Below are 17,810 nucleotides of genomic sequence, written 5' to 3' on the forward strand. Positions count from 1 at the left end.
GAAGGAAGGATAATAAATAAATGAACAAATAAGACAGATGAAAAATAAATAAATAAATAAAAAAAAATAGAAAAAGGAAAGAAAAGGGGACAGAATGTAAAAGCTTTATTCTTCTTTGAAAAATCTCTCGTAAATATCTATGGATGTGATGCTTTGTTTAGTGTCAATTAGTGTAAGGGATTTCATATATTCTTTGAACTCATGCAAGAAACCTCTAAAGTTGGGTGAAGTTTTGGAGTATTTGCATTTATGTATGTGAAATTTGCCATACAAAATGAATAGGTTTGTAATAAAGGTGATGTCATTTTCTTTATGGGCAAAAAACATAATCACACTTTTACAGTCAATTATAATGTTTATCTTGATTTTACACACTATATATTGTTCAAGTTGAGTCCAGAAATTGATGGATTGAGCACAGTGGAAGAATAAATGAGTTAAGGATTCTGGTTCTGTATTGCAAAAACTGCATTTGTTTTCAATATCTAAAAATTTAGAGAAATATAAATTTGTTGGATATATAGTGTGTAAAATTTTGATGTGAACCTCTTTTATTTTATTGGAAATACAAAACTTATAAGGCAAAGTCCAGGCCTTCTTCCAGTCAGTGTCCATAAAGATGTTATCCCAAAATGATTTCCCTCGTGGAGTAATTTTCCTCTTTTCATAAAAAATATTACGTATATGTTTGTTGTTGCATTTTGAATGCATTACATCAAGTCCATTTAACATCAGAAGAGGTTTTATTCTTATTGTTTCTTGATATTGACAATGGCTTCTCATAAGGAGAGAAAGACCATTAGGGATTGCTTTAGTTACGTAATTAAAATCTTTACTTGTAACAGGAAAGGATTTAAGACGAAGAAAACGTTCATAACTAAGCATTACACCATGACAATCAAAAAGGTCACATATAAAAATAATGTTCTTATCAATCCACTTCTGTTTAAATATGGACTTTTTCCTGACAGTAATATCTTCATTATTCCATATTATGGCTTTGTGAGGGGAAAAGTTGTGGGAATAGCACAATTTCCACGCTAAGAGTGCCTGTTGGTAGAACTTTGATAATTTTAAAGGCAATTTTGAGACACTGAAGTTACAGGTCAGTAAAAAATGTAGACCACCTAATTTCTTAAAAATATTATTTGGAATAAAAAACCAAATTGAGTTTGGGGTTTTGAGACATTCCTTAATCCATTTTATTTTGAAAGTGTTATTTAAATCATAGAAATTTAGTAATTCAAAGCCTCCTTGTTTCCTGGATGCCGAGAGAATTTCGTTTTTTAGATAGTGTTTCTTATTTTTCCAGGTAAAATTACTAAGTATTTTATTAATTTCTTTGGATGATGAATCCTCGACAAATAAAGACAGAGCAGGATATATCAATCTTGAAATACCTTCTGCCTTGGATAAGAGAATTCTGCCAAATATGGATAGGTCACGTTGAAGCCACATATTCAATATATTTTGTGTTTTTTTAATTCTGGGGAGGAAATTAAGTTGTTGTCTAGAGGACATATCTTTAGTGATATCTATGCCTAAGTATTTCACTGTTTTTTTAACTTGAATGTTGCATATGTTTGCACAGTCTGTATCAAAGAGACACAAGATTTCACATTTGTTAATATTGAGATGTAAACCCGAAGCTTTAGAGAAATCATTAATTAATTGTAAAGCTGGCTCAACTTGATGTTTGTCCTTTAAAAGTAGAGCTGTATCATCAGCTAGTTGCGTAATTTTAAGTTCCTTTTGAAATATAGTTAAGCCTTTTATACTGTCGTTATTAAAAATTTTAAGGGAGAGGAGCTCTACTGCAATTAGAAATAAAAAAGGGGAAATTGGGCATCCTTGACGGACAGAACGGTTGATCGGAAATCTTTTGGACGTATTAGGGTAGATCATTAAATTACTGTTGATATCTTTGTATAACATTTTAACTACTGAGACAAAGTTTTCTCCAAATCCCATTAACTTCAATGTATTAAAAATAAAGGGGTGTTCCAAAGTGTCGAAAGCTTTGTAGAAATCAAGAAATACAATAACTGCTTGTGATTCCACATGTTCTGAGTAGTCCAGTAAATCTAAAATTAATCTAATGTTATTACTAATGTGTCGCTTAGACATAAAACCTGTTTGGCATTCATTTATTATGTCTCCAATATTAGATTTTAAGCGTCTGGAATAGACAAATGCAAATAATTTATAATCCACATTCAGAAGTGTGATGGGTCGCCAATTATCTATACATAAAGGGTCTTTATTTGGTTTTGGGATTAGGCTGATTAAACCTTGTTTCATAGTTGATGTCATTTCATTGTTTGTGATACAATCTTTATACATATTCAAAAGCGGAGTTTCAATAATGTCCCAAAAAAAATGATAAAATTCAGCAGATAAACCGTCGATTCCCGGAGATTTCCCGGTTTTCATGTGTTTCAAAGCTTCAATGAGTTCCAGATTTGAGATAGGATTTTCACAATGTTGTTTAAATTCTTCTGAGATCAATGGGATAGAATCCTTAATACTGTCAAAGAATTTTTCGCAATGTTCAGGATCGTATTTCGACTTATACAGTTTTTCATAGAAAGCACAAATATGTTCTGCTATTTCTTTGGGATTAGTATTTAGATTATTGTTTATTCTCAGCGCCGAAATATTAGATCTTTTTTGATTACGTTTTTCAAGAGCGAAAAAATAACTCGAGTTCCTTTCACCATGTTCTAACCATTTTGCCCTAGAGCGAATGAATGCGCCTTTAGCAGCTTCAGTATATAAATTATCGATTTCATTTTGGAGTTGCAATAATCTAATGTGTTCCTCTTCTGATAGATTTTCCTTATTTAGAAAAGTTTTTAATTCATCCATAATTTCCATTTCTTTTTTGTCTTTATCTTTTTTGATATTTTTGCTGCAAAGGATGGCCATTTCTCTAATTTTAAATTTAAAGTATTCCCATTTCTGGATGTTGTTCATATCATTTTTAGGAAAGATATCTAAAGCTATTAGTTTAACAGAGTTTTGAAAAGTTTTATTTTTAAGTAGGTTATTGTTTAGCTTCCAATATCCCCTCAATTTTTTGTTACTTTCTTTAGAACCAGTAAAATGTACTGAGATAAGTTTATGGTCAGATAAAGGGGCGTATGAGTGATTAATTTCTGAAATATATTGTAAACTTGAAGAGGAGGTTAACCATAAATCAATCCTGGATTGTAATGTTCCTCTTGTATTAGACCAGGTAAACTCTTTACAATCTGGACTATAAAAACGCCATGCATCTATTACTGATAATTCTTGGCTCATAAATTGTGTGGCTTTGAAATGTGAACTTTGAGAAACTCTCCCTGGAATTCTGTCTATTATATCATTAGGAGCATCATTAAAGTCTCCCCCTATAATCAGGAGTGCCTCTTTATTTTTACTTTGCAAATCCCTTATTTTGGACAAGACTTCTGTAAACATAGTTCGGGCTTGTGTTGTTCCATTGTGGCCATATACATTACATATTATGAAAAAAATATTGTCCAGTTTGCATAACATAATACACCATCTACCACTATCAGAGTTGTGGGTTTCTAAGATATCACCTGTAAATTTATTAAATAGTAATGCAACACCTGCAGAATTATGTGTAGCATGACAAAAGTAGGCTTGATCTCCCCATTGACTTTTCCAAAACTTATTGTCTGAGTCGCAGGAGTGTGTTTCTTGTAAGAGGATAATATTTGCATTTGTTTTTCGAAGAAAGAGGAACATTGCTTTTCTTTTTATATTGTTTCTTAATCCCCTAACATTAAGCGAGACCATCTTCAATGAGTTAAACTTAAAATCATTCATTTTCAATGAAAAAAATAAAATATAAAAATATAAGAGCACAATGTCTGGAGAACAGAAACAAATGAGAAAATGTAAGCCTTAAAAAATAGGCTTGTTTGTGCAAATGCCTCGAAGTGCGAACGAGTTTTTTTTTTTAAGTTTAGGCACCGTAATAATCAATATAGGTAACCATAACTGGAATGTATTAAGTAACAAAGTAGTCTAGCAGTCTAACAAGTGGTTTATAACAATCTTTTCTATTAACTTTTTTTTTCCCTTCATGGAAGAACAATCAGCTCTCTGAAGCTGGAGAGATAGGGACAAACCTATGTGTGTCTTAAAGGGTATCTTTCACTGAAGCAGCGGTGATTCTCTTTCCTTCGATGATCACATCTGGACCACGCCATGCAGTCTTCTTTCCATCTTTGCGGGCTTTTTCAACCAGTGGCCAAAGTTTCTTTCGGCATTGTCTTTCCCCGTATGTCAGATCCTCTGCAAGTCGAAGCCTTTTCTCCCTCATCACGGCGGCGGTCATCGAAGTTTTCCATATTTTCTGCCTGAAGGTGCGCATGGTGAATTGGATTATCACCGGACGAGGGCTCCTGTCATCTCTGGGGCGTCCAACTCGGTGAATCGTGTCGACGAGAAAGCCAAGCTTGTTCTTTTCTTCTGGAGCCATTTGACCAAAAATCTGAAAGATCTGTTTTCTTAGATCTTCCGTGGACTCATTGGTGGATTCCGGCAGGTTGAAAAGCTTCAGATTCCAGCGTCGGCTGTAACGCTCTGCTTCTTCAATTTTTTCATCCTGTTCATTGAGCTGGCGACTCATCACCTGCATCTTGTCATTGTTTGTCTTCGCCATGTGTTCGATACCGTCGATGTTTTCTTTGATAGCCGCAATTTCTTCTGTGTTTCGGCTTATCTTTTGTTCGAGAGATGTGAACCTGCTCGTTAAGTGTTGGACAGCTTTTAGTATGTCTGCATTGGATACCTCATCGTCATCTCTTGAGCAAGTTTTCTTGGAGTTAGGGCTTGAGAGAGGAGTATCAGGTAAAGGAGAGCATAAGCTGAGTGGAGAATCATCATTCAAGTCCATCAAAATATTCCCGTTTTTTTCTTTCACTCGTTTTGTCATGTTGTTGTCTTAGCGTTTGGCTAGTTAGCCTGTTTGCGTTAGCTCAAAAAAGAGGGAGAAGAAAAAGTCCGTGTATCTTCCCAAAATCGGTAACAAGTTAGACTTTAGCTCTTAAATTGTCTTTTTCATCACATACCAGTTCTTGAAAGTGATGTTCCGTTAAGTTCACCTTAGTTTATGGAGCAAATGGTGCCCAAATTTGGAGGAGTTCACAGCGAAGCATGTGCGCTGGCTGCCATCTTGCTCAGCCCCTGCGCGAGAAGTGGTGATGGGCGGGGCACGAGGCCGAATGACGTAGTTCACCTGGGTGTGTTGCAGACCCTTCCCACAGGTTCTTGGCAACTGTGATAATTGTGTAAAACGGAATAGGCTATTAATTTCGGCTGATTATTTATGATCCTTAAAACATGTGTATAGCCTAGTTGGGCAACAGAAAAAAATGACATCGCTGCTGCTTTCTTCAATTTATTTATTGAAGTGAATAGTTTTGATTATTTAGCTATTACAATATAGCAAAGGGGATCTGAAAGCATCGTTTTCTATCCTTTGGCCCATGTGTTTAATGACAGAGTGATCGGCTTATATAATGTTTTTCACCAATAACATTTCAGAGAGCTCCTCAACTACAAGTGACGCCTCATCTATTGACAGATTTGTGTCACTTGACCGAGGAAAGACGAGCTCTACTGAGACTGGGTGACACCCCTTTGACTGTCTGGGAGCGAGCAGTGTAAATAACATTTACTGTAAATTAAGTGCGCTCCAGCGCTGTGGCCACGACGTGCGTCGGTGTAGACCCTTTCTGTGTGTGTGTGTGAGTGTGTCTGTGTGCGCGCAGCGTCGGTGTGGGAGAGCGCATCAGTCACAGCGTGGTGTAGGTGGACGACAGCAAACGGATAAAAAAACAAATCTATATCGGGACATCCCCAGCTGTCAGCGGCTGAAACCTGAACAGGTGGCTCCTTCAGTGTCTTAGCAGAGCGCGTCAAGGCGCAGAGACCCTCAACAGCTTGTCTCCCTCACTAATCTCTCCTCTGACGACAGCGCCGTGTGCGCGTAAAACCAGCAGCACGGCAGGTTTGGATCGGTGGATGTGATCAGTCATCGTCGGGATTTTACTCATCAGTGTCGGTTCAGTGTTCACCACGAAGTTTGGCTGCTCGTTGACACAGGGGAGTCTTTTGGTTTTGAGACTTGGGACTTGCAGAGTTGGATACAATATGACTTTTGCTTGGATTTTATAGCCTAATCTCGCCGCCTCCTGTGTGTTTGGACTGTCAAAGCAGCTGTAAAGACTGACATTGATAACACAGCATGTTGCCAGAAATCAACAAGGTGAGGCACTTCGCTTTGTTAGGAGGTTGTGGAAGTAGATTGTGGTAAATTGTAGTGAAACTGTGATACTCAGGTTACATTTATGCCACATTTTTTCTTTTCTTTTTTTGCATACTATGAATCAGAGTGGTGGTGGCATGGCTGCTCTGTTTATCAATGAGTGAGTTTCTGATGTTATAGGCATACTTTACTTCTCATCATACAATGTTAATATTCCTGATAAAGCATCCATATTTGCTTTTATTGTCTATGGAACAAGAGATACCTTTGCCCAGATTACAAGGTTTCATATCTGACCAACTCCCTCCACAAGTATCTTTTTTTAAATTATTATTATCAAAGTAAAACTCTGTCTATTATTGAATGTTTTCTGTTTATCTACACTGATTCATGCCGAGAACGTGGAGTCATTCTCACTTTGGAAATATTTCCATTTTTCCTCCACAAGTTATCCCACTTGAATACTCATTTTGTAGTCCGCCCCCTTTCTCTCCTGACCGCCTGCCAAGTTCTGATGAAAAATCTGATCCATTTCTATTTCAGTCGATGTTTAGCCTACTTATTTCAGCGTTTGTTGTGCTGACAGATTCTGTAAGCCTATATGGGTTCTACTGTATTTTTCACACCTTACAAGGAAACTGATATAAATTTAACCTTTGCTGTTTTTGGATCTTAAAAGAATTTAATCTTTCTACTGTTTTTAGCAACAGAAGGGAGAAAACCCCAGGAACGTTGACTTTGAAACCCCCCTCTCTCCCCCGCAAGCACAGCACAGCACAGCAGCACTTAACTTTGATCACATGGCTCGATCAGTGATTATGGTGGTGACTTTACAGGCAGTCTACTGTGTGGTCGCAAGCGATGCCAACAAGAATCAGTTTGTTATGCATGGTGAAAGTGGCAAAGAGGTGAAAAATGACTGCGCATATCTGACAGCTGATCGTGTCAGCGGGCACAGTTTTACAGTTTGTTGACGTTTACCCCTCAGTTACGCCTGGGGTTTATTGCTTTGCTGACCTTCTGACCAACTGACCCCGGAGGACCTTAATGAGTCAAAGCTGCTCTCACATACCTGCAGGTCTGATCCCCTACCTCCAGCAAAGACCCCCTGTCAGAGTCGACATCGCTCTTCTTTGCTCTAATACTTCCATGTAACTTTATCGTTTTCTTTGGCACAGTTAGAGCAGAGATGCCGTGTTTCATGTCATGTGTGCTGAGTTTAGATGGACTGAATTTAGTAATGAAAATATAGGAACCGATGTCATTTAACACCTGCTGTGTTGAATCTCATCGTGTACCCAGAGAGGTGAAAAATCCCCGTTCATTCACTTACTCATTATAACCCTAACACCCCAACACACTATCACATCTCTATCGCATGTGTTCAGCTGTAAATGACTTCTTTATATAGTTTAGATGCTGACACTCATTCATCACAGCGGTATAAAAGGTCACAGTCACTATGTGTCTTTGGTCCACTTGGACACATAGTATTATGATGCCGCTGGTTTCCACTGGCTCAATGCCCGTCAGTCAGGCTCACAGCTGACCATTACAGGTGATGTTTTAGAGGCCAACCTGCCTCGGTGACCTACATGACTCCTGCTGTCACTCGCTTGCGCGCCTGAGATTGTAACATGACTACCCTATTGCACTGTACCCTTGTTTGGCTATGTGTGGTTTCATTGTCTTGTACCAAAGGAGGACAAACTGTTTGTGTTTCATCCAGTTATCAGCAATCAGCCTCAGAACTGTAGAAATCACAGGTCAGTTCAGTGCCTGACCGAGAGAAGGGGTCAGTTCATCTCCTCCCATATGCTGAGCCGATGTTGCTTTGCAATGTTACATGTTAAGATTATGACTGGGATGCTGTTTCCCATCTAGCACCTGCCTGTCTCACCCCCCTCCCCTCTCCCTCACTGCCAGGCTGGCACAGTGAGCTCAGCACATATCCCCATATGGGGCTAAGCTTTATTTCACCCATATGGTGTGTCACCCAACACAGTTGCACGCTCACCCGCTGATTAATATGGCACGTGTAAGCTGGCTTGGTGTTGTAGAGCAGCCTGCAGAATCATCCCAAATGCATGTGATACTTTTTCTTATTTTATCTTTTTTGATCAGTTCATTCAATCTATTGCTTCCCTTTAACACATTCAGTTAAGTGCCGCTCCTCAGTGCATAGGCTCAGAGGCACGTGTACATCCACTGCCAGTCACATGGATATGCACATGGGCACACACACCTGCACCAGCTAGCAGGTACACAGAGAATACTGGATGGCGAGGAGGGCGAGGAGGGGGGTGGTGTGGTTGTTGCTGTGATTTTTGCAGAAGTAATCTATTTTAGGATCACAGTGCATTATTTTTGCCAGTCTGGCTGCAACCACACTCATCTGCCCGCAGGCCGCTCTGTGTTTCTCAACAGACTGAAGAACACTGACTACATGAACACAAGCAGCAATTTCATTATTTATTTATTTTTTTTAACACAATTGCTTTAATCTGTCTGTTTTGCTGTAAAAATCTGATTATGGGATTAATGTTGTATGCATTGTGCTGTATAAACAGTAAAAAAAAGAAAAAAGAGGAGGGGAGAAATGTGGTTACCCAATGTTTTTTTTTATTTCTAGTGTGATGTAAATAAAAGCAGCACTTGTTTTTCTCCCACTTGGTAGCATATTTTATGAATCATTCTCCTTCCTCCCACAGACGTCACGAACGGAGCCCTTCCCTCACCCTCACCCTCACCGACTCCCTACAGAGGGAAACCGGCTTGGAACAAATCGACCCTGCTCACAGGTCAGCGCTCTCCCTCTGCTAGATGCTGCAGCAGCTGATCCAACACACATACGTACTGTACCATGCTACCTTTTCCCTTTAGTGTTTGGCTTACATAACCTGTGCTTGAAGCATCATGAATGATGCTATCAACAACTCAAAACATTGCTCCAGGCGCAGTAGTTATCCTTTTCTTCTCCTTTTTTCCTCCACACACACGCAAGAAACTACGCTCAAATGCCTTCTCCCATTAGAAATCATTCCCAGTACATCCAGTAATATTCTGACATATATCTTAGAGATTATTTTCCTGTTTTGATGAATAACCTTTGCATAAATTATGCATTTTAATCACAGCAAAGAAGCCTTCGCGCCATCTATATATACATATAGACATTTAGTAACTCCTAAGAATAGCAATGGACACAGATGTACACAGCTGTCTGCACATATGTGGTTATATCACAGATTTTCAATGATACTAGAGCATCTTATTTAAACAGCATGCCCCCCAGTTATGTACAGACACATAACTGTGTTTATTTCCTTTGCCTGTTGTGGCAAGTGCTTGCGACTATATTTAGCCCTATCTCTATGCGTCATAACCAAGTTGGCAGATCCTGCAGCAGCTCCTAACACGTGAAACATATCTGTATAGATGGGAAAGCTTGTTTTTTTTTCCTGGAATGCTGTTAATAATTAATAAGAAAGAATGTATTATGTTGCTAATACAGTACATTGCTGAAGGCTACACAATAGCATGTAAGATGGGGGAGTAGTTGTGGGATGATTTTTTTTTTCTTTATTTCAAATTTGTGGAATATCTGACCAAGAGGTGCAAACATGTATTGAATACATTACATTGCACCTCTTTGGATGCATACATTCTTTTTGTAGGATATCTAATTTTTCCCAGAGAACTTGGCACATCTCAGAGGGCTAATTTTTCGCCCATCATTGCCAGGGCCGAGCCTTTCAAGGCCGTGACACATGTAATCGTGCTCTCGGAGCAAGCAGAGTGGCAGCCAGAGAAAAGCAGGTTGCTGCTCCTCACCTCCCCTACAGAGCCAACACAGACAGACTCTGTCAGGACCCAGCCTCATGGAGCTTTGTCCCCATTTCACTCTCGCCCTGAGAAGTAATTCCAACCACAGCCTGCTGGGGGGTCCCGGTCACCTGAGCCCCCATGTACGAAACAAAATGTGAAAAGGGATGTAGATCACGACCTGAGAGCCCAAACCAAAACTGACAAGTTGCAGCTCAACACAAAGTTGTACTCATGAAAAAATGAAAGGGGGCTGTGACAAGCTTGTAGCTCCAGCTTAAATAGAATAATACATTTCGACTTCACGCTGGCTGACCCACTCTCTCTGGCTGCTTTTGTTGTGTGTTGTCAGTTGGATGGGATGTTCACGATTTTTTTGTCTTTCAATTGTTGTGCTAACATATAAACTCTTTAAAAAAGAAGATCTTAAAAACCCTCCAGCAACAGAAGTTGGTTAATATCTCTGTTGGTTTACATAAATAGTCTCCTTGGGGTTTGTGTATTAAAAGCTATATATTCACACTCTGTTGTGTTGTATGTTTTAAAATTAAAACTATCTATCTCCCTGATTTACAGAAGTTTGGCCCTGGTGTAGGGACCCTGCCTCAGCTTGAGCCACCAGTGGTCCAGGTGGTGGTCAGCAATGCCAAAAACCAGCAGCAGCAGCAGCAGCAGCAGTCGGACCACATCTTGCCCCAAATCGCCAACAAAGGGGGCCAAAACAATTTCCAGACACACTCGGTGAGTTATTCATACAGTTAACATTCATATCACTAGTAGTTTTTAATATCCTACAGCAGCACGTATAGTGTGTGTAGCATTATAGAAAGACAGTTGGTATTCAGTACTAGGTTATACTGCAGTTACATTATTTTTTTCTATTATATTCCTATTATATTGTGTGTTTTCTCTGACAGGATGACAGGCCGAAGCCCGCCCCGCAGTTCACCATGCGGTTCGGTGCAGCAATGGACAAAGTGTCAGTCTCTCGCAACAGCAAGGTTGTCAGCAACAAGGTGGAGAAAGAGAAGGCATATGAAGGACAGAGATTACCCATGTCACCAATAGGTATGTTTTCATGGATTACAATGAAACCAATGAGTTGTTATCTCATATTCTGAATCTCCTGGAGGTGTTTCTGACAGAAGTGTGTAACTAAGTAACAATTCTGACTCCACAGATGTAATAAAAATAACTTGTCGGCCTTCCAGCCAATTGTTCGGTTCACAATCCATTGCTCATGGCAAAGGAGTGATCAATACGACAGTGACTCATACTGTCCTCCTCCTCTTTTTACTTCCGGTTGCAGAGGCACTGAAGAACTTCCAGGAGAGGATGACGGAGTTTGAGCAGGAGGAAATCATGGACTACACAGAGATCTGGTTCCTGGGGCTGGGCTCTCAAAAGCTCGAGGGTTCCCAAGGAGCACCGCAGAACTCGGGATATGATGATGAGCACGGAAGCTACGTCAGGGTAAAATAGATTTAAATGGCATCTAAGCTGTTTTACATGTTTATTGATCCATTAAGACCAGTACCTTAGACACCCATTGGTTTTAGTAGATGAGTTTTATGTGAAATCAACGTGCAGAGTATTCAACAGCTATGTCATGCATTTGTGTCAGCCCCATTAAAAAGCACATGAAAAATGTGTAGAGCCATCAAACTGAGATATGAGACAAACATAAATTGGGAATGTAAAGACATCGGGTCGTGTATCTTTTCTGTCACTCATGCACACAACATCCACTTGCAGAGACGTCCAAGCTGCACTAAGCTGAACTGCACCTGACCAGATGCCTTCATTTGACCTTAATCCAGCAGCTGCAGACATGAACTCTCCATTCTGTTTGGCTGACTTCATTGTTGAATTGTACAATAAACTGCACTGAGGTCATTACAACAGGCTTAACGGCCCCGTATCAATCAATAGACTGACAGACAGACAATGACTGACTGACTGATGTTTACACGCCCACATCTCTGTGGAGCTTCATCTCGTTGGACTGACAGTTTCACTAACAGTGCAGTGCATCATTCTGAATGAAATAATCTCGCTATTTATATTTTATTTTAGCACAAGTATAGTATACATGAGAGTAAATTCTGCTTTTATACTCAGTGCGCTCTTCTTCTTGGTCTTCCAGGTGCTGCACGACCACATTGCCTACAGGTTTGAAGTGCTTGAAGTGATCGGGAAAGGCTCCTTTGGGCAGGTCCTTAAATGTCTGGACCATAAAACCAATGAACTAGTAGCCATTAAGATGATCCGCAATAAGAAAAGGTGAGCCATAAGCTTTTTTCATGAAATCTGGGTTACAGCACCTGTGTCACTATGGTTTGATGCTATTTTACTGTATAGAATGATTTATTTTTCATATTCAACGAGTCACCTTTTGGCATTCATTTGAGATCTGACAACCTGTTGTGGGTTTTTTTCCCCCACATGCCTGCAACGTGATCATTTTACATTTTAGGGAGTCTGCCAAATCCTGATTTAGCATGACAGAAGTCTGCACCTCTTGGTGTTATCTTACCTGTTCTTCCTCACAGAGGATCACAGTGGCAGCAACTGCCGGAGTCCTTAGGTTAGATGCAGGGGGAGCCACCAGGTCTTACCCTTACTTCAATTATGCAGAAAACAAATGAATGCAAACTGCCTCAGGAGAACTCTGCACTGTTAGATAGCTATCTTAGATCAAATTTCTCCTGAGCGAGGTTTGTAAATGAGGAATATTGAGGAATTTTAAGGACTGTTGTGCTGGGAAAAAAACACCCTGTCAAAGAAAAGTGATAGAAAACATGTTCAAAAAGTAATATAAAAAAGGTAAATTCAGACAATTTCAGTATGTGACAAACTCTTGTCTTATAGGTTTCATCACCAAGCTCTCGTAGAGCTCAAGATCCTGGATGTGATAAAGCGGAAAGACAAAGACAACCTCCACAACGTGATCCACATGAAGGAGTACTTCTACTTCAGAAATCACCTCTGCATCTCCTTTGAGCTCCTCGGGTCAGTATATTCACTCGCATTCAGGCCTGCCTGTTCAGAAAATGCTCTTGCAGGAGACAGTAAAGGTGTCATTGAATAATTGATCCGCTAATCAAACATATTTGAGGTCGGCCACCTTTCCTCAGGTACCACAGAAAGGTCAGATACCACTGTGCTGCCTTATCAGACGCTTCTCACTTGTCTCTAGCCTTTACTTCCACACCCACCTCTGCACAACTGCAGCCAGTCAGGAGTTAAGTGATTACCTGTGTACCTTAAGGTGTCTGTGTTTTAGCGAGGATCGCCACCGATATCTATTTGAGGGAGGATAGTTTTGTGTATCACTCTGGCTGAATGACCTTTAGAGGACGTCTTGCACTGCCACCTTGTCTAACATTACTGTCACCGAATCCTTTAGTTAAGGCCTTGATTAGGGCCCTATCTCTTTCCCCTTCTTGCTTCATGGTGTGAAGGCTCCTGTTACACAGTCTAAAGAAGTTTATGTTTATCACAAGTGGAAAGAAATAGCGTGAGGACACACTGCACGTCTCTGTCCCACCTCCAAATGTGAGGACAATCATAGATTTACAGTAGATGTGCTGCTATAGCTGATTGCAGATTTGAGGGACATGAAATGCTTTTTATAAAGGAGTCTTTCCTGAGCTCCTAGTTTTCAAAAGATTTTGTGTGCTAACCATGCTTTGCATTGTTGTTTCTCTTCGCAGGGTCAACTTGTACGAGCTCATCAAAAAAAATAACTTCCAGGGCTTCAGTCTCGCTCTCATCCGTCGGTTTGCCCACGCTCTCCTCAGGTGCCTGCAGATGCTGCACAGAGAGAAGATAATCCACTGTGACCTCAAACCGGTACGGACTTCTCCTGCATCTGTTACACTTTATAATACAAATTACCGGGCAGGATTTAATATACAGACAAGTCCACAAAACCTGACCTGGGCCACACAGTTGCACTGAATCACTGTAATTGCACTGCAGAGGATTCCCCCTCACTGGGCTGTGGGTGTGAATATTGCTCCATCTTGTGGTGAATTGTGATATTGTACCACATTTCTTGTGTGTGAATGCAATAATAGTTTATTGTTTGTTTTTACTTCTGTGCAGGAGAACATCCTTCTGTCTCAAAGAGGGCCAGGAAACATTAAGGTGGTGGACTTTGGGTCAAGCTGTTATGAACAACAAAGGGGTAAGGGGCTGATGATTCATTTTAGAGAATGGGAACATTCATGTCATCCATCCAACCCAACTATATCTCATTGTCTTTCTCTCTACCTACCCCCTTCCAGTATACACATACATCCAGAGCCGCTTCTACCGCTCCCCAGAGGTGATCCTGGGCCACACCTACAGCATGGCCATCGACATGTGGAGTCTGGGCTGCATCCTCGCTGAGCTCTACACAGGCTATCCTCTCTTCCCAGGAGAGAGTGAAGTGGAGCAGATTGCTTGCATAATGGAGGTAAGACATGAAAAATAACTGTGTGATTTTTTAATATGGCTGTTGAGTTGCTTCAGAGTGTGAAGATAACCCTGATGTTATTACTTACAGGTTCTGGGGATGCCTCCGAATGATTTTGTCCAGTCAGCGTCACGGAGGAGGTTATTCTTTGGTGAGAATTTTTCTTAAATTAGATCTATTTCCCATTTTATTATTGTGTGTTTTATCTGTAGAAATCCTTGTATGTGATACAGTAAACTGGGATCATTATTTGAGAAGATGGATGTATAAAAAAGCGAGGTATCATGGGAACAAGCAGATAAACCTTTCTGTGTTTTGGTTGCAGACTCCAAAGGAAACCCGAGGAACATCACCAACAGCAAGGGGAAGAAGAGGCGACCCAACTCCAAAGAGCTGTCGGCTGCTTTGAAAACAAATGATGCTTTGTTCTTAGACTTCATCCTCCGCTGCCTCACGTATGTCACCTTTACATTTCTGCTAGATTCTACATAAAAAAAACTGCATTGAAGTTCAAATAACAAGGTGCACATGTGTACTTAAATTACTTCTCTCTGCTTGTCAGTTGGGATCCGACCAAGCGTATGACTCCTGATGAGGGGTTACAGCACGAGTGGATCCTGGAGGGAAACTTTAACAGAGTCCGTCCAAGGACCAGGCCGACGGTGAAGACCTCAGACAGCTCGACAAGCACGGACAGGCAAACAAATGGCAAGCCAGGTGAGAGTGCAGTCAGTTTCGTCATCTATACTGTACATGTATGTACTTAAATAACATGTGATTTTTAGTCTACATGACCAAGACTAACTTTACCTTACAGTTCGGACTGAATGATACACGTTTCCCCAGTAATATTATTAATTATCATTTCATAATAGGGTTAGGGTTAGTATGGTCACTTATATATACTGAAATGCTACAACTTAAATAACACAAGCTAACAATGTTCTGTGTTTTCACATCTTCACTGTCTCCAACCCTCCTCCAAAAAATGAAGCATGATACACATGACAGTTATTATCACTATAGACTGACAGAAACACTCAAACTCGGTGTTAGAATTAACAATAGTTAGGACGTTAAAAGTTAAGATAAAGACTAGAGAGCTCAGTGTTACACTGCAAATCCTAAATATTGGTCAAGTTGTTATTCGGCATGAAAATATTCTGCTTTCCTCATGTTATGTTTCATGTGTATTGGTAGGAAATCATGTCATGATAGTTGTACTCCATGAGACATATTTGAACAACTTATATTTCTTTTAGTATTCACTAATGTTAATTTACCATCCTCTATGCTTGTTGCATTTCTAAACCTGTTTGCATCACTAGAATTTTTCTCCCCCATTTGATTTTTGTGGTAAAAAAATAAGCCGTAACATTTTATTGAGTGATACAGATACCTGTTGCACGTTTGAAATTTCTCTTTGCCACTGTTTCATTAAGTAAAGTAAACCTATAGTTTAGCTGATGCCATAGCTACAGACACACCAACAGAGTTTCCTTTTCACTGTCCTCAAGCTGACATTCAATGTGCTTTGTTTCCATTGTGCAGCAGAGAAGGTCAGTTCAGAAAGAAACACGAACGACAAGCTGAAGAGAGACAGCTCAGAAACGGGAACAAAGATGACACCCGCTGAGCGTCTGCGGCCCATCGGGGCATCGGCAGAAGAGGAGGTATGTGAGGGCGAGGGCAACCAACGCTCCACGGATACCAAACAGCACGGAGGGGGAGAGAGGCCGGTTCACATCATCATCAAGCCACAAGAGGGAGTGAGCACTGAGAGAAAGGACTGCCAGGAACAGTGTTTGCCCCCCCTCGTTTAACAGTCCAAGGGAAAAGTGGGAACTGGGTGCAGAATGACCGAGCTGCTGAAGTGGAAGTCAATGGGACGGATGAGAGAAAGTTGCGATTGTTTGGCTGTGCACGTACATTACAGAAAATCAAAAGATCCTTCATCGCTGTCATTTGCTGCAAACATGTTGCTGCACATGACGTCATATAACAACAACGTGCTACAGATGTCAGGGCCAGAGACAAGTGTCAGTTGGAAAGCGGCTGAAGCTGATGTTTTTATATCGACAGGTAGAAAAGATACCAGTTCCACAATAGATGTGGTGGTGGGATACACTCACCATCAGCTAAGAGGGATATCTTCTATTTATTGTTTTAAGAATGCAGTCATAGTGTATTATTTTTATTCTGTGAAACTTTGAGTTTGTATGGCAGTGATGTCAATCAATCAGTTGTATGTGTTTTTTTTTACATATATATATAGTACATATACATATATAAAGGTGTTGAGATCCAGTTGCAGTCAGCCAGTGTATTTACGTAAATGTGTCACACTCACAAGCTGTCTGCCACATAAAAAACACACTCATTGAGTTTAAATCGAATCGTTAAAATACCAACTCATAGTACAGCAAAGACATTTTGCTGTCAGTGTCTCCTGTATTATTTACTGAACCCATCTTTGCTGCGCATTGACATCTCTGATAAACAGGTCAGACTTAAACTTCACTCAATTTCCATGTTTTTTTAATTAAAAAAAAACAAAATAGCTGACTTTAAAAAAGTGCATCTGTAGGAAATCAGTTTGTTTGTCTTTGCTTTTTTCTCTCTTTTCTTTTAGACATTTTAGATTTGTTTTAATTTGGTAATGATAAAAGATTTGAAGAATTGTGTGCAATAAAGGCTGAGCCAAAAACTTTGTTTTTTTAAAAACATGATGTTAACAAAGAAATATTTGTCTTGTACTTTATAATTGTAGAATGCAGTTGATGACCTCCTGATTAATTGTTTTGCTTATTTATTATGGAATATGTTTGATCCTATGTTTCGTATTTTGTTTAACAATTTAAATTTAAATCAACAATCATAAAATATGTATTTGTAATAGAATTTATTGTAAATATTTCTGCTGTAATTTCTTATGTATGTGTAATACAGAACATATTTTGAGAAAATATTTCAATATTTGTTGAGGGGTTTAGACAAGGTTTTACTTGTTGTATTGTTACTACATTGAAACATTTTGTCTGTGTTGTTCATACTGTAACATTTTTTATATTAGAAACTAAATTTAAAACCCTATTATTGATAGTTTGTGCCTTGCAGTATTAGACATCTTGCACTTTACTATTGTGTGTGTAAATCTGGATTAGAAACTGCTGGATTCTTAGCTGTTTAACAAAGGAGTTCAGACCACTTTGCCAGGATCCGTTTTATTTCACT

General features: G+C 39.7%; 1 protein-coding gene across 6 annotated transcripts in view; it reads left to right on the forward strand.

Annotated features, from left to right (window-relative positions):
• dyrk4 (dual-specificity tyrosine-(Y)-phosphorylation regulated kinase 4) overlaps positions 1–17,302 on the forward strand; it is a 32,955-nt gene extending 15,653 nt beyond the window's left edge. For 4 of the 6 annotated variants that reach the window (XM_085779988.1, XM_085779991.1, XM_085779990.1 and 1 more), the window contains 13 exons: positions 8,998–9,087; positions 10,688–10,852; positions 11,029–11,179; positions 11,421–11,584; positions 12,258–12,394; positions 12,983–13,123; positions 13,828–13,966; positions 14,222–14,303; positions 14,404–14,576; positions 14,667–14,727; positions 14,902–15,031; positions 15,139–15,293; positions 16,128–17,302. In XM_085779988.1, the coding sequence (XP_085636114.1) occupies positions 8,998–9,087; positions 10,688–10,852; positions 11,029–11,179; positions 11,421–11,584; positions 12,258–12,394; positions 12,983–13,123; positions 13,828–13,966; positions 14,222–14,303; positions 14,404–14,576; positions 14,667–14,727; positions 14,902–15,031; positions 15,139–15,293; positions 16,128–16,399 (1,860 nt within the window). In that variant the 3' untranslated portion in view covers positions 16,400–17,302. Of the gene's footprint in view, positions 1–5,643; positions 6,287–8,997; positions 9,088–10,687; positions 10,853–11,028; positions 11,180–11,420; positions 11,585–12,257; positions 12,395–12,982; positions 13,124–13,827; positions 13,967–14,221; positions 14,304–14,403; positions 14,577–14,666; positions 14,728–14,901; positions 15,032–15,138; positions 15,294–16,127 lie in introns of those variants that run through there. The other 2 variants (XM_085779992.1, XM_085779993.1) reach the window with 2 other exon arrangements.
• The last annotated feature ends 508 nt before the right edge of the window (positions 17,303–17,810 follow it).

The sequence above is a fragment of the Trachurus japonicus genome, chromosome 6, assembly GCF_045865225.1.
Source record: "Trachurus japonicus isolate A0001 chromosome 6, Traja_1.0".
In the NCBI taxonomy this organism is placed as follows: Eukaryota; Metazoa; Chordata; class Actinopteri; order Carangiformes; family Carangidae; genus Trachurus; species Trachurus japonicus.